A 27,456-nucleotide genomic window follows, 5' to 3' on the forward strand; every position below is an offset into this window, starting at 1 on the left:
GAAGTTCGCGTTGGCACGAAATGACTCGCGCGCTTGCGCAGAAGGTTGCGCATGCTCCAAAAGACTCCTGCGCGTGCGTCGATGGTCGCGCATGCGCGGCAAGTCTCCCGCGCGTGCACTGTAGATCGCGCATGTTCGAAAAGACTTTCGCGCGTGCGCAGAAGTTCGCGTTGGCACGAAATGACTCGCGCGCTTGCGCAGAAAGTCGCGCATCCGCGGCAAGTCTCCCGCGCGTGGGCAGTAGATCGCAAATGTTCGAAAAGACTCCCGCGCGTCCGCCGAAGGTCGCGCATGCGCCAAACGATACCTGCGCGTGCGTCGAAGGTCGCGCATGCGCGGCAAGTCTCCCGCGCGTGCGCAGTAGCTCGCGCATGATCGAAATGACTTTCGCGCGTGCGCAGAAGTTCGCGTTGGCACGAAATGACCTCCGCGCGTGCGCAGAAGTTCGAGAATTCACAAAAGGTCTCCCGCGCGTGCGCAGAGATGCGCGCATGCGCGAAATGGTTCCGGCGCGTGCGCAGAAGCTCGCGTATGCGAGAAAAGGCTCCGACGCGTGCGCAGAAGGTCGTGCGTGCGCAGTCGTCCACTCATGCGCTAACTCCCGCCCATGAGCTGGAATTCGCGCATGCATAATCGTTCGCACAAGTATAGACGCACGCACATGCGCAGACATTCGTGCCTGTGCAGTCGTTCGCGCATGTTCAGACGCATTCACAAACACATTCTCAACTCACGCGCATGCGCAGTCGTTCGTTAATTTGCACTCTCCCGCAAACTCGCGCGCATGCGCAGACGTGCACACATGTGCATTGATTCGCGTTTTCTTGAAAGTTATGTGCATGCGTGTACGTCTACTCATGCGCATGAATTTGCGATTGCGTCTGCGCATTACCAAACGACAGCGCATACGCGCCAATTTTGCTAGTGCGTCTGAGCATGTACGAACGAACCCGCATACTCTCGCGCATGCGCAGTTGTTCCTTAATGCACAGACGCACGCACAAACTCGCGCGCATGCACAGTCGATCGCTAATACGCATACACACCCGTAAATTCGCGCGTGCGTAGACGTTTGCGCATGCGTATACGTTTGTGTATACGTTTACTTCTATTCATGCGCGAACAAACGACTGCGCATGCGCAGAGGAACCCACAAATTCTCACGCATGCCTAGACATTTGCGCATGCGCTATCGTTCGTGCATACGCATACATCCGCAATTCACGCTCATGCGTAGATATATGCGCATGCGTAGACAAACTCGTAACTTATGCGCATGCGTAGACGTACGCGCATGCGCAGTCGTTCGCGCATACGCGAAATGTCCCGCGCATGCGCTGTCGTTCGCGCATGCGCAGACGAACTCGTAACTTATGCGCATGCGTATTCGTTCGCGCATGCGCAAACGCTTCTGCAACTCACACGCATGCGCAGACGTTTCGCGCATGCGTTGAAACATCCATAAATTCACGCGCATGTACAGACGTACGCGCCTGCGCAGTCGTTCGCGCATGCACAGACGGATGCTCATGCGCAAATCTTTCGATATCTCTTAGTTCAGGGGGTCTATTATGTATCTCGAAAGCAGTTATAATGTGAAAAGTGAGCAAATTTACTAGAATATTTATAATTTCATTAGTCAACATCTAGTAAATTTGCTCACTTCACATTTTCACTCCTTTCGAGATACATTGGGAGCTTTCCAGCAAGCGACACAAGTCGACACAAACATCATTCTATCTTTTTTTAACTCCAATGAATAACGAAGATAGAATGATGTTTGTGTCGACTTGTGTCGCTTGCTGGAAAGCTCCCATAATAGACCCCCTGGGTGATATTCTCGATCTAGGGTCGTTTTCGATTTAACTATTTCGCGATATATCGCGTGTTCTGAGGTCACTGATCCGTATTCTCGCTGTAGGGATGATTTAGGCCCAGTTCCACAACTTATTCTAACCGAAATTTAGCTCGTTAAAAGAGGATTTACATTAAGCGTCGTCTACAATGAGATTTTAAGGAGACTTAAGAAATTGACCAATCACAGTCAAGTATTAAGAGAATACTCGTTCAATGTCCGATGTATGGCCGATATTCATAGTCCGGTCTTATATTTAAGATCGTCTTTAGTTCATCTTCAGATAATCCATAGCCAATAAAATGATACATACAATATCTAAAGATGAACTTAAGACGATGTTAAATATAAGAACGGACTATGAATACCGGCCTATGACATTCGATTGGATACGATGGATTTGGGACATTATATTCCATTGGAATTTTCCATTTATTATAAAAAGATATTTTTTTACAAAATTGATTATTTTTGTTAACTATAATTCATAAAAAATAATTTTTTACTCTTACTTATTTCCGCTTTTTCCGGTACATGGGGAACCCGGTTATTTAAAATCGGAACAGATATGTCTTTTGGAGAAACGTTCTGATTGGTTATCCCCACTATACTTCTTTTCCGTTCCGCTTTTTCTTCTACGTGGGACTGCACCCTCGGTCTCTAGCTCATTGCTCTAGCTCCGCGAACGGTGGCGAACAGTCCATAGCGCTAAATAGCGCTAATAGCCTCTACTCGAACGTACCCGAGATATATTTGAATCTAATCTAATTTTATTGAGACTGTATTATAGATTGTGAAACATGGAAATCCATCCACTGAGTATAATTTTGGTAAAAAGCGATAGTAAGGGTGACAGATTATTATTTCGATATCCACACATGACGAATCACGTGAGAGATTCGAGTCAATACACTAAACGAAAAAACCCTTATTCGCTAACGAATATGGAAGATTTGTTGCAAGTATGTTGCTTATAGTATATAATCTTATTTTAATATTCGTGGAAAGTTTTCGATGACATTATTTATTGTGTCATTCATGGTACACATATATAATTTTTAGTCATAATTTATAATAAATTTTTATTTTATTCAACAGTCTTTGCCATTTCCAACGTCAAACATAAATAATGGAAATTTAACTGGTTTAACAGACGAAGTTCTGTCTACTTTATTTGCTGTAAAACCTGAATTATGCGAACAGAAATTCGAGTTAAAAGTAAATGATGTTCGGTTTGTTGGACATCCAACTTTAGTTCTTTCCCGTGGTTTAAAGGAAGTGAATTCTTCTATGCTTTTCAATATAGTCTTTGCACTGCAAGCACAAGCAAGTCATTCGATAGTAAGATGTTACTATGACCTAAGCAAAAGGTAATGTAATTTCCACACATATGCAGAACGATTACGATACATGGATTTTGCATTTTGACGTGCTTAGATTAGGCATAGCATTGAGACATGAAGAAAGAAGATGTGGCTTTCTGACTGATGAAATAAAAATAATGGTCTCTACACATGATGAAATTGCTGGAAGGTAAATATGATCATTCTTAATATTTTCTTATAATTGTATAATATTATAGTATAATTTATTGTATGTTTGTGTGTGTGTGTGTGTGTGTATGTATTTATATATGTATGTATGTATGTATGTATGTATGTATATATATATATATATATATATATATATATATATATATATATATATATATATTTCTAGATCTGAAGGTGAAAGTGATTGTGATGAATCACCATATGAATTAATCCTTCAACGAAGCTCACTGGCACGTGGTTTAAAATCTGTCTTTAGTAATCTTAGCACTTCTGGCATAGTCAATATCATGATTAACAAGTGGATTCAGGTGCGCTTCTGTCTTCCTCAAAAAGTTCATCAATCACATAAGAAAGGTCTACTTATTGATCCTGAGATTATAGATAGGTTTGTTACATAATATCAAATTTCTAAGCAATTGAATGAAAATATGTTAACTTATAATTGAATAGAAAATTTATAATATTAAGATGTAGGAGAGAGAGCAAATATTCCCAGAAGAAGAAAATATGTTCCAATAGTTTATAGCAATAATTTTTTAGTTTGTTTATATATGATACAAAATTGCTGTCATTCTTGAAAGATTTGAATATATCGTTCTCTCGTGGCATTATCCATATAAGACCATTTATACATATAGAGAAAAAGATGAAAAAAAAAATAATGATCCCATAGTATATGGAAAGTAATGTGACAAGTATACTTACTAATTTTTTTACATATTTGGCTAATAAATTTAAGAATCATTTGATGCTATCATGTGAGAAATAATGTAACATTAGAAAATAATAATTTAAGTAAGTAAATAATTTAAATAAAACTTTTTTTATATAAAAGATCTTCCTATAATCCTTTCTTAATATATGTATGTGTGTTTAAAGTAGATACTCTTTTATCGATTATGGAATTTTCTATTCAGTTTTGAGATTAATATCTTTTAGTTGGACTACGCATACATAGTTGCTCTCTCCCTCTTCTTCCCTTCCTCCTTCTCTCTCTCTCTCCCCCTCCCTCCCTCTCTCTCTCTCTCCCCCTCCCTCCCTCTCTCTCTCTCTCTCGCTCTCTCGCGATGTATGTATGTGTGTGTGTATATAAAATTTAAAACGTACTTAATATTATTGTATTTCTTTTGCAGATGTTTGAACAGTTTAAGACCTTATCACGGCATACTTTTATTAACGGAGCCGTTAGACTTGCTAGAATCTTTACAAATAGACTGCTCTCCGGCACTTAAACGTTTGATTCAAATGTACAATCCGTTGAAAAGCTTACAAACTTTAGCGGCTAATTCGGATCTGACGCTGGCGCAAGTGTTTCAGCTAACTGGTCATTTAATTTACTGGGCAAAAGCTACAATAATTTACCCACTTTGTGAAAGCAACATCTATGTTATCTCTCCTGATGCTATTTTGACCAGCCAATTACTAGATTCTTTTTCCGAACATTTCCCTGGAGTTTGCTTACTTCAAGTATATATGCATATATTCTATATAGCTATTTTTGTTTTATCCTTGTTAGATCTATATATATTAATTCCAAGCTTGTTACCTTTAAAAATTGATATGTATATTAATGTGTGTAATTATTTAACCCTAATGTATCTTTAAATTTATAGTTATTAAAGACAAATAAGAATATATTGTACATTTTTTTTTTTTTAGGTCATCAATGACTTCTCCTTACCAACTTCCATTAGCCAAAAGTTGAATCCTTTAAGCCAACCACATCAACAAACGCAATTAGTAAAGATAATTATATGGCTGTTAAAAAATCATTTGCTCCTACAATTGCACACATACGTGCGATATATACCAATGGCATATGGGCGTTTATCATTAGTAAGTTTCATCTTACTATGATTTACTGTTGTGATGTGAATATGTATCATACTTGGAACATATTTATTTGATTGTAATGCACCTTTCCAATTTTATGAGCAAAATCGATCTATTGAGATAAATTTATTCCATAATTTATAGTAAAGTACAGCTTTATTGAGTATATTTCTATTATAAATAATATTATCCTTGAAGAAAAGGTTTTAATTAACTTGTCCATGATTGAAATGATTTTATTTTATTTATCCTGCATTTCTTGACTAGGTTTTTTTAATTTTTATTTATTCTTAATATTAGGATACAAAAGATCAAGAAACATGTGACACAGACGTGATAGAAAAAAGTGGAAGCACGTGGAGTTTGAACGAGACGCCAAAAGGAACGCCTACCGAAATCAAAGAGGAATTGTCACTCACAGATAAGAAGGATACGTTGTATGATTATCAATCAGAGGATTACGATATTCCTTCTGATGATAGAAAACTACTCGATAGATTGTGTCGTCTTGGCTATTTTAACGGTGGTTATCACTTGGAGGAAATTATGTATTTAGAAAACATTCGTAGATCCCAATTGTTACAACTTCTTGATAAATTTCGAGATGTCTTAATAACTTCCGAATGCGAAGATCCCGCTATAGCACTCTTCTACAGTCAATTGGATTGTTAAATTTTTTTTATCTATATAAATATAATTGTCTTCAGATCAGTATTACACACACATATACAAATAAATACATACATATACATATGTATGATGCCTAAAAAAACACTTTTCTAGACTGAAAGATATGAAAGAATATTACAGTTGTAATTTATATAATTTTAGAAATGTATATATAAAATATTGATCTTTTTCTTCAAGACCATTATTTTCAGAATTTTCGTGGAGAACAATCATTTAAATATTTGAAGATATCTTTCACTTTTCACATTTTGTACCCATCACTAGGAGGTATCTTTAAATCTCGAAAATGATCTAGATATTCTGTTCATTGTTGTTACTAGTATATTTTGTGTGTAATATTTTTATTTATGTTTTCATAATATTTATATTTGTATGTTATATTTATTTGTGTATGTAATATTTTTATTTATATTTTATTTATATACATAACTTTTGTTCATTTTTTGCACCTACTCTTAAATTAAAAAAACTATACATTATAAAACATTTTATTTTTATCTCTTCTTTTATAAAATTCACAATAAAAATTATAGAACTCTTTTTAATTATTACGCCTCCATGAGCAGCAATCTGCATTATAATGAAAAAAAAATCTTAAAAAATGCTACGAGATGTAAATATTATTTGTTTGCATCATTATTTCGTGATTACATATAATTTTATTGTGACGACTTAATTTTATTGATTTTTGCTGCTGCTATGTAATTGTATTTCTTTTTTTATATATGTAGTTTCTAGCAATAAAATAACAAAATTAGAATTGTTGGTACATTACGCATTGCCATACAAAATGCTATGATTTCTTCGAATCAATTCTTGTTATAAAGATTTTCTCTCAATAAAGATTATAAAATCAACAGCACTAGTGTGACTAGAACTTTCAAAGAATAAATTATATAAGAATTATATAAAACATTTTGTGAAATCGACAAATCTTACTTAGAAATACAAACATAATTGTTTTCAAAATATATCTCAAAGTTGCAATGTGTTAAAATGGTGAGAGAACATAATTAAATGTATATTTTTATGTCGATAATAACATGATACTGAAAAAATGTATTTTATAAATAAATACTGATAATAAATCGATTATTGTCAGAAATGAGATATTACATATTCTAGAATAATATGTTGCAATTTATCCACCATTGTTTTATTTTTATTTTATTATCAATCATGTGTAAATAGATAAATTATTTACTTGTATTACATCTAATATCATTAATTGTCAAAATGCAATTAATGCGATTAGGCTCGAATAAAGTAGCTTTTTCGATAAGAAAAGAAAATATAGCTCTCGTCAGCTAAATTATGTTGATGTAATTTTATGCGGATAAAAGATTATATTTTAAACATTGTCGCTCGCACGTTATAATTCTGCGATGTATATTTCGGCAAGTTTTTGAACGTAATAAAATTATCGTATGTTCTTTTCCTCTTATTAATTATAAGCTTTGTCATACAGTTCTTTGCCTTGGATAGTTCTGCACTTTGCTCTTCAATTTCTTCAGAGCGCACTTGGCCGCCGTACATTTTGCGATTCTATAATTTCGTCCAATACCTTTGAAGGAACCTTTACCAAATACGTCTACGGTTACTCGAACTCTACGGCCGTCAGCCAGTTTTTCAGGTCTGCCGAATTTTGCCGTTTCAGGTTCCAACTCCAATAATTCACGTATCGGAGACTTGGGAACATTCGTACTAAATTGCTCTACAATTATATAACATTTTCCTTAATAAGTTAGTTATGCAGCTCTTGAATTTTTGTTTTAATTAAAAGAGAGATATATTACCAATTTCTGATTTCATTATCGCATAATAAACGCTCCATACGGCATCAAGAGACATTCCACTATCCAAATAAATAGCACCGGCTAATGATTCGAAAACGTCACCCAGTGCTTTTGGTACTTCTACGTCTTCAGCTTCTTCACATTCTTCTTCACCGATCAAGTAATACTGAAATGTATGTATCTGTGTGTGTGTGTATTACATATATATAATTTATATAAACACGAACATTTTTATCAAAAACAGATTTCTTTCAAATATTAAATAGACTTGCAGATTTAATAAACACATGTATGTATTAACTAAGAATATGTCTAATTGTTTAAAACATTTGTTTACTTTTCTTGAAAATTAAATGATCTTAATAATTAATATTTTTTATATATATTTGCTTATACAGAGATGAGAAAAATGACAGTTTACTGGACAATTACAGTTTATCACGTTTTACGCTTTTCTTTTTAATATTATATATGTCATTTAGAAATTGTGAATATCTAAATATTATACTAAAAATGTCATACTTTTTTATAATAAATAATTGATTTTTCCATTTATATTGTCCCTTGAACCAAGTTTGAAATCATGGAAAAATAAAGTTTTATTTTATACATTGTTATATGATTATTTCTTTATATGAGATTCACGATTTTTAAGACTTTGCGATGATACATACGCATGCACAAAATTTATTTATATAAAAATTTTGTATAAATTTCGAATGACAAATCGAAATATTATGAAAAGCCATGTACTGATCATTTTACATTTAAAATAGCCAAGAGAAAATGTATGTCTACTTCCTTACTATATTATATGTATAACATTTTTTCCTTTTTATACCTCTTCGCTGATGGAATGCCCATTTTCTTCCTGTATTCTGACAAAGCGATTTATCACTACGCTTAAGCCAGGAGAGAGATGACGGAAATACTTGTGAAAACCGCATCTCACAGCTAGAGAAGCGAATATTGTGTTATTAACTAAAGCAGATCTTAAATCTGTTAAAGCACCCGGCGAATGTTGTCGGGAATCCTCATATAAATGTCTAGTTATCAAATAATCTGAAATATAAAATGTGGTATTTCAAGGTATTATTAATTTGTTGATTAAGTTTGGCAATAAGACCCCCTATACACACATAGATGTATGCGCAAATACGCATACAATTATCATAAAAAATCATTTCTCGATAAAATTGATTCAAATTGTGAGAATTGGCAATTATGATTATCTGATTAAAAAATTTTTACACCCACAAATACGCGCGTACACGATACACGTATATAAAAAAAATAAATAAAAAAAAAAAAAAGAGTACGAGTACATCTACTAGAATACATCGCACGCATGCACGCAATACGCATAAATGATCAATGAAATATTATCACATTTGCGTAGATATGTTATAATTTGTACATTTTTTTCTCACCGTTATTAGTTATATCTTTATTGGTATGTGTGTGCGTGTTTCAAGGCGCGCACATATAAATGTGTGCACATGCTTTGGATTTTAAAAACAAAATACATCAAGAATAAAATATTTATTATAAAAAGATGATAGCGACACGAATGGCCGAATCAGCCCAACTGTATCATTTAAAGACATTTAATCAATTATTATGGACTATTTGTATTATAAATATAATTAACAAGATATAGAAAATGTATTAATTAATTAATTGTAACATTAGCATAAAGATGACAATATTTCACATTGATCTCTTCTCACAATGTAAACCAGTTGCACTAACAAGATATTTTTCATGTTAATTGACACCAAGGTTTTTACCTAGCACAGCATCACCGAGAAATTCCAAACGTTGATAACAATCTGTTAATCTGTTTGGTTGATAAGAGGCGTGCGTAAACGCTTGTAAAAGATAACTACTATCACGAAATTTATATCCTATACTTTTTTCCAATTCGTCATATCCGTCGAGCATCATACGTAACTCATTCTCTGGATCAGGAATGTATCGAAGTAATGGATTTTGTGGCTCTTCTAACTTGCCATAACAAATCTGCAAATTTTCATACATGGAAATATATATATATATATATATATATATATGGATATCTATATGTATATGTATGTATAAACACATAATAATTCTCTCTCTCATATTTCCAATATGTACTTAATTTGAATATTACTTCAAACAAAATATTACAAAGAGAGTGAATAATATATAGGCTGTTGGACAGAGCGCTTATATTCCTTGTCGCTCAAAATTTAGAGCCATTTTATGTTTATGTAAAATTCCCCATAAAATGTAAAATCGCCCATAGAGATTATTATTTTCTGAAACCTTTTATAAATTTCACATCTTGGATACCTTAATGTAATTAAATCTCAAATTAAAGTTTCACCAAAAAAAAGCAATCTACTTAAAGTTACATATCATGAAGTAATGTTCCGTTATATTCATATTTTTTCCTCTTGTAAAATATTTTTCTTTACATGTGAAAAATCTTTCATTGGCTTATAACTTTTAAATTACTAGTAGTAGCTAAACACATTACTGTTTACGAAAATTGACATACTCTCTTTACAAAAATTGCAAAGATTAATGCAACTAATACAACTTTGACAATTTCAAGAAAACCTGTATGGAATCAACTACTCACTTGTGTCCAAGTAGCTCCGCCCTGTTCACCAATCCCCTTTACATATGGCGTACTACCTGGTATTCTTTCTTCTGGTTCATTTTCGCTCATCACGCAAACTTCTTCGGCGGGCAAAACATGAATTCCTAACCAGGTCATAAAGAGAAGCGCTCCACGAGGCCCACATGCAATTAAATATGCTCCTATTAGAGCTTCTACGCAATCCGCGATACTTTTATCCGGGATACTATGTTGCGTAATTAAGTTATAAGGTATGAAGCATCGCAAATTATCTAAATTGTTCGACATTCTACTTTCGTTTTTATCCAATTCACTTTTCATAATCACAAGTTTCTCCTCGGTCTCTCTAACGAGTTGAGTTATTTCGGTAGGATTTACAGCCTGCAAAGTGGGAATATCAGCTTGATTCCACAAAGCAGAAGGAACACCAGATTCTATCAGCGCTTGCTCGAGCTCTTTGGGAACGTAATAACACGGCGGCAACCAATTATCATGCGGCTCAAACTTTGTCGCTATCATACTTTCGCCGAGCATTTTCTGCCTTCCAAGTCTATAAAGATTCAAATTGCTAACCTAAAATAGAATTGGAAATTTGAAGTTACATTAAAAAAAAAAAAAAAGGATAATCCTAACGTGCTTGCGTATATATCTTCAACGTACCTGTTTTGATCTCAAATGGCTAAGTTTTCCCTCGTGAATATTATCATACGTACAGTATAAATATGTAGTTATAGCGTACTTGAGAAATGAGTCCCCGATCGTCTCCAGTCGTTCTAGATTAATGCCATCGTTTGCATTAGACATCGTCAAAGCTTGCAAAATTAAACTAGGGCTTGGCCCTGGATGATTCTTTAATTCCGGTTGATAATCGAAACTAAACAGGTCGCCATTTGTATAATTAATTTCATCCAGCTTATTAATCTTTTTTGCTACATGCAAAGATTTAGCAGGCTTCTTGTTTAATATTTCATCGGTAAATTTTCTTACAACACTTTCGATATAATCCTTATGCTTATAATCAGTGTGTTCTCTATCAACTTGACAACTCGACGAATTCTTCCTCTTAATCATAATTTCAGAATTACAAGATATGAAAGTACCATCCATCATTATATCGCGCTCCTTTTTCTTAGCAAATTCATAATGCGCTTTCTTATGTTTCGCAAGTAACAATTCTTCGTCCTTTTCCGCGTACATCCAGAAATTATTATCAAAGTTCTTCTCTGTCTCCAAAAGATCCAATATTTTCTTGTTAATTTCCTGCTTAGATACTTGTTTTTCATCCTCCACAGCTTCAGCAACATTTTCTGCCATATAAGAAATCTTGAGCCCTCTACTTTCGTCTTCACTTTCGTCGGATGTATCGGCAAAGCCGTCACTATACACGTCGTCCGATTCGTCGAAATCGGATTCATATGTCGGTGAGCCATATCGAATGTCATTCCATCCAAAATCTTGTGGCAAAACCGTCACATTTAGAGGAAACGATTTCAGATTATCATTATCTGCGTCATAATCCATAGGATTCATTTCGACATTATTCGACCATGCCATGTCATTTGACCATGTGCCAATCTCCAATTCGTCATCTTTCTGATTGTCAGAGATATTACTTTCCACTTGATCGGTTTCTGTATCGTCGAATTTCAATTCCCTTTGCTTTTCATTACACATTATGTTCTGTTTATTATTTATATCTTGGCTAGATGTATTTTGGCACTTGTTGAAGATCATATTATTCGATGGTGAATTGCCTTGTGCATTCTCATTTTTCGTCTGCTTCGCTTTTTCCGTTTCTTTTGATCTTTTCAATACTTCCGCCAAACTCCATCCAAAATCTAGTGCCGGCCATTCAAAATCTAAAATATATTTTTGGAATATAATTACACACAGGTATTATTTTTTTTAACTGTATATTAGTATAGTATTATATTTAAATTGCTATAAATTATTATATTCTTGATTCCGCCATAATATTTATATTTTCTCGAACTATATAGTGTAGATTTCCTATATGATATGCACCTGAATTCAGAACTTGTTGTCCCAAGTTTATCATTTGCGCAACTTGACATCGTATTTGATTAGCGAGTAACAAAGCGTTAATTCTATACAATATGCAAGGTAAACAAACCGCTTGTCTCCACAAGGACGCTGGGAATGGGTGAATAGCGCATAATTCAGCAACGAGAATCTGCTTCTGCTCTAAATTTTCTCTCTTAGCGCGTTTCGTTTCCTCGCTACTTGTAGGCAAAGCAACACCTTTGCGATTCACATATCTAAAACGAATAATTTACTAAGTGTTGCCTATATAAATAAACAGCTTTTTCATAAAGACACCTCACCTAGGAGTTAAAAAATTTAATCTAGCTGATGTATGATCCACATCTAACAACGATTGTTCTAGATTCTGTATTTGTATACCATATTTCTTCAAGTAATATTCTTCAAAAGTGCTATAATCGTGTCCAGGAAAAGAAGATTTTGGATTCAAGTTTGTGCATATTTCCGCTACATAAAAGTACTGGAAAAAAAAAAATATATGTGTGTGTGTGTGTGTGTGTGTGTGTATGATCACACGCGCGCACGAATATCTACATACATGGGCGCGCACCCTATGATTATGTATTTACACACACACACACAAACATATATATATTTCATGGTATGTGACACACACACACACACACACACACACACACACACACACACACACACACGTACATACACATGTACATATTTATACATTGCTGTTCCGCGCGCGCGCGCGCGCGCGCGCGCGTGTGTGTGTGTGTGTGTCACATACCATGAAATATATAATAAAATATATAAAAGATTTACTAATGCTTAATTATATAACGTATTCAAATTTTTCGTACCTGTGGTTGGTCTTGACTTCTATACCATGGCATAATTACTGCATCATAATATTTGGAAGGATCAAATTTGAAATTTTTCCTATCTTCTTCTGGAACCTTGGTTGGTACTGCATTTCGATTCTGATAAATGCATTCTAGAAAATTCCAATCTACACAAACATCTGATCCTTCATCTGTCGTGACTAAAAAAAATTTTACAAATATTTTTTATTGTACGTATTTTGAAAACACAACTTACACTTTTAAAATAATTTCTACACTTTATGGAGAAAGAAAAAAAAGAAATCGATCTAGAAAGGTTTAATAAATACGAAATTATTAATGTTAATATATTTACATCACTATAAGAAATAAACACCATAAATTTTACAAAATAAAATACATTATTGATATTTTTAAACAATTATTTGTACGAAAATTAGTGACATAATATTAAAAATTGTGGTAATGACAATAAAAAAAATATATATTTTGTTATTTATATTCTTTGAAATAAAATGTGGTTACATTTTTTTAAATAATTCTGTTGTAATTTTTAAAAATTGAGAATAAAATCATTAAAAATTATTATTATACATATGTGTGTGTGCATAATATTGAGCTTATTCGCCAAAACAAATTTTTGACATTTGTTTTTCTTAAAACTTATACTTACATATTTTTACTGGTACAATTATATATGAATTCTCTGAAGCATTTGGATCAAAGAGCATTAGATATTTCTGTAACCTCAAAACGTTTGTAAAGGTATAGTTAAGGAAAGTATCGACTCTTTCTACCTGAACTTCATCCAAAATTATAGTCTGCTTACTAAGTTTTAATTGCACATGAACTTCACCCGACCTAGTGTAAATAGGAAATGGACACAACTGCAAAGGAAAATAATTCGTGTGTATTAAAAATATTTATAAATTTCTTAAAGAAATAATGTTTAGAATACAAGATTCGGGAAATACGAGTCTAAAAATGTTTCACCTTGGGTATCTCCTTTAATGTAAGTATACCAAATCCAATGGCCGATTCTTCAGGAGGATAAATGCGTCTGCCTCGTGTATTTTGTTCTTCGGGCAAAGGACAACTTAATATCATATTAATATGATATAAATAAGATGGTACTCCAACTATCGGCCTACAATCCGTTAATGCTTCAGCTGTCTGAAAAAAATTGTGCAAATTGATAATATAATTATTTGCAAAATAATGGAAGAGAAACAATTAACAAATTAAAAAATAAATAAATAAATAAAATAAGCACAACCTTTTTATAGTAATATTGTCTGCGTTTTGTCGTTCCAGGTCTAGCTTCTGAAAAGTCTGTCCTGCTTTCGTCTGGTAGAGCAGGTACTTCAGCATCTTCAGGCTTGGCTTTAAAATTCTCTTTTCCAATAGGTAACAAGTTATCATCTATCTCATTCTCTCGATGTAGATCGACACACATTTGCAAAGCAGCCATACGTCTAGCCATTGCTCTATTAGGCATTGGATATGACTAGAATATGATAAAGAATATGTCATAATAACTATATATATAACTATATATATATATATATATATATATATATATATATATATATATATATGTATATGTGTATGTATATATGTGTGAAGGGAGGGCGGAAGGAAAGATGTGGTGATCTTGTGTGTGATGATCTTAACATCTCTGTTAAATAAAAACAGACTCGAGATTGATGATCAAAAGAACTAAAACGACATCAATGATTTTATGGTGTCTATTATTCCATAAGCACATGTAGTTATTATATATATATATATATATATATACTTACTGTAACTACATACTTCAATGGTGAATTTATGGGAAGTCGTAGAGAACAGGTATACATTATTGTTTCTTGGATATTTACCACTTCAATAGACCATTCTGGTGTCAACCTCGTAAAAGTATCACTAGGTAACTTTGCACAATATCTGCATAATTGAGAGCACTAATATTAGCAAATTAAAACAGATATTTTAAACAGTATTTTTTTAAAGTAATGATTACATTTCATTATTTGTTAATGACAAGTGAAACATTACCTATTAACTAATGAAATAGCAGAATTAAAGGTCACTTTTGGAGCATCATCTCCATTAAGTGGTTTATAATGTGGTATCATTGCAGCATACATATCTGCCTCGTTCTCTTCCTCCTCAGTTAGCTCTTTATTAGAACATTTTAATAATAAAGTCTACAAAATAGATTGATGCCCTTCCATTACAATTTTCGACTGAGGTTGGCACAGATAATGAACCATGGGTTAAAGGTTGATAATAAAACTGGTATGCACTAAAGTTTATGAATAAATTAAACAGTATGTGCAATACTGTACAATCGAAAAGGTAAGCCGAAATATAAAGTAAAATTTAATTAATATTGAATAAGCGTCTTTACAAGACACTCTGAAACTTTACAAGGTAAATTATAAAATTCAGTTTTACGAGTTATACCTTTTCTATATATTGATATTGAGCTAATTGCCATATAAAATCTTTAGATGCTTCTTGTGATACCAATAATACATGCAAAGCATCTACAGCTCTTGCTCTGCTCTTGCATTGCACATACGATTGATAATTCTTTGGAAAATCATATCTCATCACAAAATTACATTTTGGAATGTCAATACCTGTAAAAAAAAAAAAAACATAATGTAAAGATATTGTATTGAACAAGTTGCGATAAATATAATGTTAACTTGAAAAAAAGTGTCATATATAAATGAGTCAAAAAAATATATAAGTACAGTAATATAAAAGAAAAATGTACATATATTATAGATATTTCCTACAAACATAGTTATATTTTCCAACTTGCAAAGGAAAACTTAATCATGTAATCCTTTTTTTTTTCCTTTTAAATCCTGTATCTTTAATCCATCCTTAAAAACCGGATCGTGTTTAGGAAAAATATCTAGTATATAATAAGTAGTATAATAATTTAGTATAATAAAAACAAGTTTTTACAAACCTTCTTCTAAGATTGAAGTTGCAATCAATAAATTGCATTCGTGAATTCTAAATCGCTTTAAAACTTCTTCCTGCTTCCTATGCTCAATTTCTAAATCTCTTGAATAATTAACATCATCGTTATTTCTTTCAATTGTATAAAGAGGTGATAAAAAATGCAAATCTTCATCGTGTTTACATATTTCCTATAAGTTATTGATATATGAATTCACAATTATTTAAACAATATTTTACAGCTATTATATTACAATAAGACTTATACATACTCATATAAGTATATGGTACTTACGCTTAACAAATAAAATAAAATTTTAGCTGTAAAGCCTTTATCCACAAAAATTACTCCACACAGTAAATCAGGATCTGCACTATTGCATGGATAACGTTGCAATTTGGATGTCTTTCTGCAAGTGTCATCATTAAATTTCCAATTAGCTCCAAATCTTTTCAACTGTGTTGGTTTCTCCTGACTTCTTGAGAAAGAAATTTCCTTGTCACTTCTCGTAACACAATTCTTTGAATTAATATCTGAAAAATATATATATACTTTAAGCTATACAATAAAACATATTATTATCTACTTTATATATTAGAAAAGATTCTTACCGGCATTTGTCTTTTTTTCTAAAGTATTAGTCTCCTTAGCATAAAAAGGAGTATAAATTTTCAAAATTTGTAACAGTCGATGAACTTTTGGAGTGCTATATTGATATATTCTTTCTTTCTCGGATAAACGTTGAAATTCATTATCACAAAGAGCACTATGAAATAATTTTAATATTTAATTAATAATAATATCGATTTTTTAATCATACCACATAACAAAAAATTAGAAAAAAACATAATATGTAAAGTACATATATTAAGAGAAATGTGTATACATAATATAATGTGCATATGTATATTGATATTTTAAAAAAATAAAAACATGGCTGCAATTTGCATTTAGAGAAATTTAACAAGTTTATGCCCACCAAAACTAATTAGTAAGCGGATATCATGATTGTTATTATTAATTCTTACCGAATTTTTATAAAAACAGATGCCATCATATTTAATAGTAGATAATGCCTCTCGTAAGGAGTTTTAATCTTTAATTTTTCTGTTAAAAATAATAATGCTAGAGCAGCGCGATCTGCACACCATGGTCCAAGAGTTTCTAATATATGCAGAAAATCTTGCATCATCTCAAAAGGTTTTTGTATAGGATCAGGGATTTTCTGAATATCCTCATAAAACTCCTCAGTGTAAATCTCCATTGGATCATATCGATGATCGCGTAAAAATTCAATAGCATGTAACACGCAACTTTCAAGCATATTGTACAAGTCTTTCTTTTCTCCTTTGTCATACTCCACAATGTATTCTCTCGGTTTTGGACTATAACTGCAAATAATTCCTTGTTTCTTAGCTAACTGCAAATAGTTTCTTAGACATTTTCTTTATAATAAGAAAATGATTAAAATGATTATTAAGCTTACCGTATTACTGAAAGGATATCATTAGCAGTTTCTAAATTACATTGAAATGCAGCTTCCACTTTTTCTATTTCTAGGCCCAATCTTCCAGATTCTTGTGTCAAATTAAACACAGGTACCGCTAATCCGATTATTCTAGGAACATTGTTGCACAATAAAAAAGTTTGAAGAACAAACTTTAAATTGCTGTCTTCAATAGACTTATGGCACTCATCCACTATGACTAGATTTATATGACATGATAAAAGTTTACTTTCTGATATTAATTGTGCGTAAACTTTTGCAGTTCCAACCAATACCTGTATACAAAATAAAATGTATCGCAAAGAAAAGAATGCTTATAATATATTTCATCTTAATGAACAATAAATACTTGATAATATATTTTTCTCTTACATGAGATCTTTCAAAATTTTCAGCAAATTCTTTAAATATATTAGAATTGCATGCTAATACTTTCAGATCTGTCAATTGTTTTATATAAGTTGCTATTATTGTACATTTATCCTCGTCATTTAATATATATATTGTCCGTTTTCCACCATCACTTATTGATCTATATAAATGAATAAATCCCAATGTATTTAACAAATTTTAATATTTAATATTTAATCTTATATTTACGATATATATTACATTCATAAAATGATAAATTAAAAAACACCTTTATAAACACTCCTATATAAAGATTTAAATCTTTACTAGAAATAAATGTGCGTGTGTGTATATGTGTGTAATAGCGCTAATATTTTTTATCTATTCAAATCAACATTTTTCACATAAATATTTTTCCCAACAATAAGTATAATTATATACTAATGTAAGTGTAATTTATTAAAACATAAATAAAAGCACTACTATTACCGTCTATTATTAGTAGCAAATTCTTGAATCAATTTTATGGCAAGAAATGTTTGCTCAGAATTTTTTCCTAAACAGACAATTATGTTCTTTTCTTTTGCCGCATAAAGAAGCTCTACCTACAAATAATTATCAATAAAATACCAAAGGACAATTTATATAATTAGCCACAATACATAAAATTTGTATGTAATTTATAATTTTATTTATATCTCAAGCTTTGTCAAAAAAAAAAAAAAACTCACCTGATATTCTCTGGGAGTAAAGGATTTTGTATAAACCTGATCATTTAGTGGAAATGCCATGGAAATCTGTTATATGATGTAGCTCCTTTATAATTCTTATTCTTCACAATGACAATTTTTCCTGACAACTATTAATAATTACTTATTATTCAGTAAAAATGATGAAAAGTTAACGCAAACACAATATCTGCAGTCAAATTGTCTGTTGAATAATTACACTGACAAGTTTGAAACCATTGAAACTTCAGCTTAAGCTAGGTTACTATTGAGCATAAAGGGCTTTGCACAATGCCAAACAGGCAGTAGGAACGGGGAATAGAAACTATTCGCCGATAAAAACGCAAAATAAGAAATATTGGTCAATAAAAGCGGAGAATAGACCATTTTTGTTCCTATTCCCTGTATCTAGCATTGTGCAAGGGCCTTTAAGGTGCCATTACATGACAGCATCGAGCGCCGAGGGTCTGTCATTGGGTCTGCGCAGGATTTTGAACGAGTTAAGCCGTAATCACACTTCGGGTTGCAGTTAGAATTGACCAATCAGAGTAGCCAGCCGACAAATTGCTTTGTTTTGATTGGTCAATTTCAACTGCAACCGAACCCGCAATCCGTAGTGTGATTACGGCTTTAGGGTCATTCCAGAATACGTTGCAAATGTCCCGTTGCTAAAACCAATTGCGATCAAATTAGCGTCAAGTTGGTTGGACGCTGATTGGGTCGCAATGGTTTAGCAACTTACAACGGGACATTTGCAACGTATTCTGGAATGGACTTTGATCGCACCGGATTTGACCTATTGAAAACCATACATTCCTCAAAAGAATGGCTGTAATTGGTCAGCGACGTCAATGGAGTCAAACCCGGAGCGATTAAAGGTGGAAGCCACGGTCTAAAGCCGACGGCACACGGTACGATTTTTCGTACTGGATTTGATAAGATTTAGTAAAATATTAAAAATGCACCAATCAGAATGCAGCATTTCTAATATTTTACTAAATCTTATCAAATCCAGTACGAAAAATTGTACCGTGTGCCGTAGGCTTTATACACAGGTCTTGAAACGAAGGTCCAGAAAATGGCTGCGTTCTGCAGAAAAAGCTGCTTTGCAACTGTTGTAAAATTCGTGAATCTGATTGGTGTATGCTCTTAGATTCAGTAAAAATTAAGAGCATACACCAATCAGGGGCCGGTATTCATAGTCCGTTCTTATATTTAAGATCGTCTTAAGAACCCATTCAATCAATCAAATAGCTGCAATGCGGTCATTGATTGGTTGAATGGGTTCTTAAGACGATGTTAAATATAAGAACGGACTATGAATATCGGCCAGGCTCACGAATTTTACAACAGTTGCAAAGCAGCTTTTTCTGCTGAACGCAGCCATTGGTTCGCTTGTCGATTTCAAAATTATTTCAACTTGTGCTCACAGGGTGGCGCAACGATCGAGGGAAGCAGTATGCGCACGCATATTGTAGAGTTCCTCAAGTAAGAGTTAGGACACCGCGTGATGATTTCTGATTGGTCGCGCCATTTGTAGGGAAGCAGTGAGTGAGAAAGAAACAGAGAAAAAAAGAAGGAAGAAGACAAAGCTATTCGAGACGTGTCACGGTAAATAATGTATAGGTATGTATTAAAAATAAATTAATTTTTATATTTCATTTCATATAACGATTATTAAGTGATATTTATTAATAAAACGTATTCTTTTATTGTAAATTTATAAACTTAAAACTGAGATATAACTAACCTTAATGTAAAACTTTAAACTTATATGTAAAAATAGTTTGGAAAGATAATTTTAAAAATTGTTACAGATAAAATGCAATAAATGAAATATAAATGAAAAAAAAATAAATGAAATATAAATCTCTATTTAATAGAATGTACATGATAGAATAGAATGATATAAGTCTTTCAAATTGCGCGCGCTACAGTTCCCTGTTAATGGCGGACGTTGTCCTAACTCTTACTTGAGGAACTCTAGCATATTGTATTTTCAAATTAATTGCTCAAATATATATTAAAATGTTGCAAATAATACTTGAGTCGAGAAAGAAAAATAGCAAATAAAACGTATATGACAATAATATTTTAGATAAATAAATAAGTGAATTAACCTTCGTAAATTCTATACATAAAAATGAACTAAACAATTTGTTAATCCAATCAGCACTGATTGTGAGATAAATATACACGATTTTTGTTCTTATAAGGCTCGATTGCATCAACGTTATTTTAACTTTAAATATGTCTTTTTTTTATTTAGAAAGAAGGATAAAGATAGATGCATATTTAAGTATCACTGAAATTCAAAATAAGATAATTAAATTGTTGGGGAAAAGAATTAAATTAAAACGGTCTGTAAATAATAATTTATTTTAATGTTTAGTCTATCGTAGTATTGACAGAATCATTGTGAAATATTGATGGGACAGCGGACGCGTCGAGTCGAGGGTGCTTGTATGGAACCTTAAATATAAAAGCAAAATACATTAAAATAACGTAATTAAAAATTTCAAAATTAACTGTTTGTAAAAACGAGATGAAATAGTTTGTTTAAAAACTTATTTAAAAATATAAATAACTGAGGCAAATAAACTTACTTCAGCAATAATCCTACCATTCGAATACTGCTTTATCCACTTTCTGAAGAATGTACCACTCCTCAAAATGCTTCTCGCAAACAAACTGCGATTGCTTTAATTGAGTAATGTTAGGAATTGCAGCTAGCCATTTTTTACGTTTTTCACTGTCCGACGGCAATTTAAAAACGGAATACTTTTTTTTCACACTTTTAAAGCCCGTTTGGCATCGTGGTACTATATACCCCTTCGTCATTGATTAAACTTTAATTTTTTAATGAAAAATTCACAACCACGAACTTATGTAAGCCCACAACAAAACACATCAAATGTTTTGTTTCGATTATTTTACGTTATTACGATTTTTCACACTTCCCTCGATAGTAGCGACACACTCGATAATGGCGATCCCAAGTACTAAAAACACGGACAGTAAGGGCTCTCACACACAAAATTGCATAGCTGCATATGCATAGCATAAGACCATATGAACCAATGAGCATCGAGTATTAAATCGCCATATTGATTTACATAACATAATACTCTATGCTCATTGGTCCATATGGTCTTATGCTATGCAATTTGGTGTGTGATGACCTTTAAACATGCCGAAAAAATGGTCGTGAATATAAGAAATGTATTACAATATGATCGGATTATACCGGCCATACCTAACAAGAGCAATACATACTTGTAGACGTTTAGAGAAAGAAGAGTATCAAAGAATAGTTTTTCCACTTGACCTCTTTCAAACATCGTTTTCAAAATGCAAAAACTATAGTTGTCAGTTTACGATTTCCTAAAGGCGCGCATATGTGTTTTACAAAACTCGAGATCCATATCTTTAGTCTATTAAAAATTGATTCCTTCCCACTGCTCCATTCTTTCTTTCTTTCTCTCTCTCTCTCTCTCTCTCTCTCTCTGCTCATTTTTAACGATAGCTAATGCTAGTTTATTACATTTTACATATCTATAACTTGATGGAACAATAGACGAAAAATGAATGAAAAATATAGAATTGCCAATTATAGATACACATTTTTCATTTTACAATATTTATAATCGGCGTTATTGATTTTTTCTCTTTTCTTTCTTTATATGTAAAAAGATGTAAATAAAAATTTAATTTAAAGTGAAACACACGTTGGCCATACAGGATATAATTTATATAATGGCTTGACCCGAGCCGAATAATATATATGTTACACATCCTAAAGCATTGATAACAGCGATAAATGAGAAGACGACAGCCCAGCTATGTGTCACATGTAAGATATATCCAGAAAAATATACACCGAGAAAGCCTAAAAAACAACAAATTACAAAATTTATTAATGTAATTGGTTATATTGATTAAACATACCAGGTATCGCACCAACAGTATTCATAAGGCCAAATACACTGCCGGAATGTTTTGGTGCAAGATCCGAAGGATTTACAGCAATAGCATTATTATGGAAGCCTGAACCACCAATAATCAATGCAAGACACAATACTGCACTTCGAAAGCTTTTTACTTTTGCTGCAAAGAGAAAGACAAAGAAATGAACCAATTTGTGTGATTTTGTTTCCACCTTAACAATTATTAATAAAGCTTGAAATTCAATTCTCAAATTATCATTTATGAATAAAAAAAGCATTGCAATAGAAATTATAAAAAATTATATATATATATATATATATATATATATATATATATATATATATATATACATATATAAATTATTTATACTCTTTTATTCTTTTCTTGACTAGACTATTTATTTTCAAGTTTTTGTAAACTGGATTTTATTCTCTAAACTGTTATAATTTTGTTAATTTTGAATCATATTGTTAAAACTGTGCATTATTTTCATTATGCAATTTTTCCTCTGCCCTTACTACTGTATAACATGTAGAAAATGTAAATGTTGAAAATCGAATGGTAAATACAAAGGCCCATATTCTGAATCCTCTTTTATCGATAAAAGTGCTCCTAAAAGCGGCCTGTAGCCAATCAGAAGGCTTATATGCCACTTTTAGAGGCACTTTTATCGATAAAAGAGGATTCAGAATATGGGCCAAAGAGTTTACCCAATTTCTACTTTTCAGGATTAAGAAAATTCAACCATAAAAATTACAGTACTGTGATCAACATCTAAGCTGCTTTAGATTATTTACAATTTTCGAAAATTCAAGAATTTTATTCATAATTTTACATATTTAACATATTTCTTACTACATTTTGATATGTATTTTATATATGTATGTACATTTCTTTTGTTAAAATGTTTTCTAAACTATACGATCTAAAACTAGAATTCTGTCTTAAATTTTTCTTTTAGTTTTTTTAATTATTAAATGTTAACTTACTCAAAAACAAGAGACTCCCAATTTCAGTGACGAAACAGATTGTTTGAATTATTTTGCGCGTCAAAGTCACAGAATAACCAGCTTTAATTATCCTTTCCGATATAATTTTTCCCAAAAATGTACAAGGTAGCATCGATAACCATGGTATGACATTCACAACCCAAATCTATTAAATTATTTAACATAACAGTAATAAAAAGGTTATATAGTTTTCAACTAAATATTTGAGTACTTTTAACTCTATTTTTGTGGATCTTTTTACAAAATATTATACGATGCTTTACATGTCTATGAAAAAATATAAAAACTCAAATAATTTTAAATTGTTATAAACACACATTTTTGTTCATACTATGTGGAAGAAAACTATGAGAAATAATACTAAATGAAAATTAAATAACAGAATTACCTTAACTTCAGGAAATATGTCATGAAAATACGTAGGCATCCATGAGAGTAATACAAAAAAACAGTTGTTTTGACAAGCATGGCCAATAACACAGGACCTGAAAGTTATAATTAGTGGTCACAAAGCAGATAAGAAAATCAGTTTGAGATTGTTATGCTGTACTTACAAAAATTTATAATCACAGTCTTTTGCAATTTTCACAATTGAAAGATTCGGAATTGGACAAGCAACAAATTTCTTAAAAAAAAATCAAGCATTTGAGCAATTAAACTAAGTCATACATGTATAATTTGCAATATGCAAGTTTACATTATTAGAATACAATCATAACTCTTTAGAAATAATAATGACTTCTCTTTTTCTCTCTCTCTTTCTTTCTTTATCTTCCTCTCATTAGGGCAAATGAACAATGAAGAAAATTCTATTTTTTTGTCCTCAAATTGAAAAAAAGGAAATATATATATATACATATACATTCTAGTTTCTTGCATCATGATTACCAGAAAGGAGGCTTTGATAAAAGCTTGAACCAAGGCAAAGTGTAGTTAGTACTTGACTTGGTAGAAATTGTTCTTTCCTTAAATGGCAGGATGTGGTAGCTTAATAAAGTTGTCCACGCCAAACTCATGCCTCCTATATCAATAAATTAATAAACATTATATAAATGTATCCAATTTTCAATAAATTTTAAAATCAATAAAATTAAAAAAAAATTACAATAATCAATTCTCTACTAAATTGTAACATATATCCTCTTTCATCTGTGCATTCTTTGATTAATTTGATATTTTCATTTAAAAAAAGAAGAAAAAAGAAAAAGAAAAGAAAAGACTAATAACTACGAGCAAAAGTAAAAGATATTTAAAGGATACAAGAAATAGTACAATTTTAATTTTCCTTTTTTTAAAATATGTATCTTACTTTAATAGTCATAGGTTTTATTATATTAATTGTAAATATTTAGACATTACTTATAAAAATATGTAATTTAATCAGAGAACTTGAGTAAATAATAAATTCTTTTGATGTTTTTGGTAAAAAAAGATCAACTCAAAATTGGTTGAAACACATTCAAAGATGAAACATAATTTGTTAAATCTGGATAAAACAGAATTAAATTTAGTCACATTGCAAGCACAAGGATTCAAGCATAAAGATTCATATAAAAGAAAATTCATTACACATGTGGCATAAGTTATTACTATTATTAAAATATTAATTCTCCTGTAAATCTTTTTTAAAATTGATTAATTTTTAAAATGAGATTGATTTTTAATTGATTGATTTTTTAAGTTGGGATCACATTATCACATTTAATAAATCCTTCTTCCAACTTTCCTCAAAATTCAACATATTTACAATAAATACTAGATTTATTCTTTCTTTAACATTCTGCTTCTAATTATATATAAAATATATTATACCTAAGATTCGAAAGACAGTCATCCAGTTATAATTCTCTAAAAGATAGGAGCCTAATGATCCAGTGAGTAATGTACCCAGAGCAGATCCTGATGTTAACAAACTAAAAAAAGAGGCGCGTTCAGCCTCGTGCAAGCGTTGACTAATCAAGCTAATCATGCTAGGAAAATGCATTCCTGCAAGTGATAAGTATTATTATCTTCAATTGCCTTTAATGCACCAACATAATGTAGAAAAACTACCTTGAAATGCCCCGTTTATCATTCTCACTACTGCAACGAGCAAAACAGAAGTCTGATCGTTGGAAAAAGATTCTATGATTTCTGGCATAAAGAAGGTCGTTACCGACCAACCGAGAGCAGATATCCATAATACTTTCTGCCCGCCGATTCTATCGCTAATATAACCACTAATCACTTGAGTCAATGTATATCCCCAGAAAAAACTGGATAGTATAATGCCAGATTCAGGCTTCGACCAATGCTTTTTCTTGCTGATGATTGGCATCAATAAAGGGATAGATGTACGCGTGGCATATATCAAACACGTGCCACATAGCAATGACAGGAACCATTTCCGTTTTTCTTTCCTAAATGAAATAAAATAGCAGATCTTATATTTGGATAATAATTGTAAATATCTCAATGTTCGATATACTTGAGTTTAATAATTGACAGATGTTAATATTTCTGCTGGATCGATATTATATACATTATCGTATTGTAATTTTGTACATGTTGTACATTATACATAATAGAGATTTATTAAAAAAGATAATGTTATAAAACTCGGACGATATGAATATTAAGCGACTTGTTAGTAACTTTAGAAAATGTTTCCAATGTTTAATTAAACCTCAAATTGATATACATATATAATGCACCGACAAGTATCTATCTCTTTTTATTACCTCGGCCACGACGATCCAATCCTGTCATCCGATGGGATACCCAGCGAAATTTGTAATTGCATTATTTGCGGATTCGCTAAGCTCTCATCAACGCGATTATCTTAACTTGTTATCAACTTGTTAAAATATCGACTTTTATTGACGATTTCGTCAAAACACATCATAAGTTTTATGCGCATATTTAGTAATCGATTAGCGTGCGGCCAATCATCGCAACTTATTCTACACATTATTAAAGACATTATCTTATTATCTTAGATGAAACTTTAATTTAAAAACTTTTCAAATGGATTTTTCAAAGTGTCTCGCAATGACTATTTAAGTTGGATTAAATATTCATTAACGAATATCTTACGGACATGTCGTGCTTTTTTTTTATAATTCTATTGCAATAAAAATTTCTGTGCTCTTCTTCGTATTAGTAGTTTTATCTTAATCACGGAGAGGAATAATGAAAATGTTAAAATGTGTAACCTTCATCTTAACTTGTAGATTATGGTACGAGCCAGCATTGAACTAGAATCAACCGACAGGCGACCGCTTTCTCCATTCGACTACAACTGGGTTTTTCTAATACTATTTATGATATTATATCAAGCAAACTATGTTATAAATTCTAAGCTCACAAGCTTATTGTTAAACTTTTCGTCGAAATGACAGCCAAATGAACTTGGAAATAACAAAGGATAAGGCAGTATTTGGTCTGTTCTTTTTAGCTGCACTGCTACACTAGTGCAATAAGTTAGAAAGAGACAAACATACTTTCTTTCACTCTAACTAATTACACTAGCGCAACAGTGTAGCTAAAAAGAACAGGCTCATTTATAAGAGCGTACATTTAACCATAAGGCCGATATTACATTTGTCGTTCGACGATAAATTTTTTAAACGTTTTGATTAGCTGCTTTATAGAGACTCGAAAAATTTTCCATCTTGCAGCCAATCAATACGCTTAAAAAATGTACGTACGACAAATGTAATATTAGACTAAA

The 27,456-nt window shown here is 31.8% G+C and overlaps 3 protein-coding genes across 13 annotated transcripts; 1 reads left to right on the top strand and 2 right to left on the bottom strand.

The window, feature by feature from the left end:
- The first annotated feature begins 2,495 nt into the window (after window positions 1-2,495).
- On the top strand, window positions 2,496-6,685 carry Nprl3 (GATOR complex protein Nprl3). Of its 2 annotated transcripts, XM_083107901.1 has the most exons (7): window positions 2,499-2,817; window positions 2,954-3,225; window positions 3,293-3,388; window positions 3,575-3,793; window positions 4,542-4,875; window positions 5,068-5,244; window positions 5,542-6,685. In XM_083107901.1, exons 1-7 carry the CDS (start codon window positions 2,656-2,658, stop codon window positions 5,911-5,913), a joined length of 1,632 nt encoding a protein of 543 aa, XP_082964027.1. In that variant the 5' UTR covers window positions 2,499-2,655; the 3' UTR covers window positions 5,914-6,685. The 2 variants fall into 2 exon arrangements, with proteins under 2 accessions (XP_082964028.1, XP_082964027.1); XM_083107902.1 differs by lacking the exon at window positions 3,575-3,793 and having other exon boundaries at window positions 2,496-2,817.
- Dcr-1 (Endoribonuclease Dcr-1) lies at window positions 5,467-19,244 on the bottom strand. Of its 7 annotated transcripts, none has more exons than XM_083107896.1 (24): window positions 19,013-19,243; window positions 18,790-18,917; window positions 18,548-18,663; window positions 18,080-18,239; window positions 17,687-17,982; window positions 17,229-17,591; window positions 16,812-16,966; window positions 16,495-16,733; window positions 16,207-16,390; window positions 15,687-15,865; window positions 15,276-15,427; window positions 15,023-15,164; window positions 14,494-14,724; window positions 14,211-14,390; window positions 13,891-14,104; window positions 13,236-13,417; window positions 12,702-12,880; window positions 12,382-12,635; window positions 11,017-12,215; window positions 10,357-10,929; window positions 9,518-9,749; window positions 8,569-8,789; window positions 7,728-7,908; window positions 5,467-7,645 (listed from the first exon to the last, which is right to left on the bottom strand). In XM_083107896.1, the coding sequence occupies exons 2-24, from the start codon at window positions 18,847-18,849 to the stop codon at window positions 7,392-7,394; spliced, it is 5,946 nt and encodes a 1,981-aa protein (XP_082964022.1). In that variant the 5' UTR covers window positions 18,850-18,917; window positions 19,013-19,243; the 3' UTR covers window positions 5,467-7,391. The 7 variants fall into 7 exon arrangements, with proteins under 7 accessions (XP_082964022.1, XP_082964021.1, XP_082964025.1 ...); XM_083107895.1 differs by having other exon boundaries at window positions 19,007-19,243; XM_083107899.1 differs by having other exon boundaries at window positions 10,357-10,906; window positions 11,096-12,215; window positions 18,790-19,244.
- Window positions 19,245-21,146: 1,902 nt separating this feature from the next.
- Mfs18 (major facilitator superfamily transporter 18) lies at window positions 21,147-27,183 on the bottom strand. Of its 4 annotated transcripts, XM_083108863.1 has the most exons (10): window positions 26,939-27,181; window positions 26,465-26,686; window positions 25,797-26,143; window positions 25,557-25,730; window positions 24,633-24,765; window positions 24,133-24,229; window positions 23,724-23,889; window positions 22,735-22,893; window positions 21,393-22,675; window positions 21,147-21,258 (listed from the first exon to the last, which is right to left on the bottom strand). In XM_083108863.1, the coding sequence occupies exons 2-9, from the start codon at window positions 26,524-26,526 to the stop codon at window positions 22,536-22,538; spliced, it is 1,278 nt and encodes a 425-aa protein (XP_082964989.1). In that variant the 5' UTR covers window positions 26,527-26,686; window positions 26,939-27,181; the 3' UTR covers window positions 21,147-21,258; window positions 21,393-22,535. The 4 variants fall into 4 exon arrangements, with proteins under 4 accessions (XP_082964989.1, XP_082964990.1, XP_082964988.1 ...); XM_083108864.1 differs by lacking the exon at window positions 26,465-26,686; XM_083108862.1 differs by having other exon boundaries at window positions 26,465-27,181.
- Window positions 27,184-27,456: the final 273 nt, after the last annotated feature.

Source organism: Camponotus vicinus, unplaced genomic scaffold, assembly GCF_025532165.1.
Source record: "Camponotus vicinus isolate PSW18456_S1 unplaced genomic scaffold, iyCamVici1.0 SCAF_9, whole genome shotgun sequence".
Lineage (NCBI taxonomy): Eukaryota > Metazoa > Arthropoda > Insecta > Hymenoptera > Formicidae > Camponotus > Camponotus vicinus.

Bases quoted from the DNA above. Each gene is read 5' to 3' on its own strand.
- Dcr-1 (XM_083107896.1), bottom strand. From the start codon at position 18,849: ATGGCATTTCCACTAAATGATCAGGTTTATACAAAATCCTTTACTCCC. The intron at 16,967-17,228 runs GTAAGAATTAAT...ATTATTTCATAG, and splicing joins TCTGTTTTTATAAAAATTCG to TGCTCTTTGTGATAATGAAT. The intron at 15,165-15,275 runs GTAATGTTTCAC...TCAATTATGCAG, and splicing joins GCTATTTCATTAGTTAATAG to ATATTGTGCAAAGTTACCTA.
- Mfs18 (XM_083108863.1), bottom strand. From the start codon at position 26,526: ATGCAATTACAAATTTCGCTGGGTATCCCATCGGATGACAGGATTGGA. The intron at 24,766-25,556 runs GTATAATATATT...TTATTGATATAG, and splicing joins GACTGTCTTTCGAATCTTAG to GAGGCATGAGTTTGGCGTGG. The intron at 24,230-24,632 runs GTAATCATGATG...TATAACTTTCAG, and splicing joins TTATCAAAGCCTCCTTTCTG to GTCCTGTGTTATTGGCCATG.
- Nprl3 (XM_083107901.1), top strand. From the start codon at position 2,656: ATGGAAATCCATCCACTGAGTATAATTTTGGTAAAAAGCGATAGTAAG. The intron at 3,794-4,541 runs GTTTGTTACATA...TTTCTTTTGCAG, and splicing joins GATCCTGAGATTATAGATAG to ATGTTTGAACAGTTTAAGAC. The intron at 5,245-5,541 runs GTAAGTTTCATC...TCTTAATATTAG, and splicing joins CATATGGGCGTTTATCATTA to GATACAAAAGATCAAGAAAC.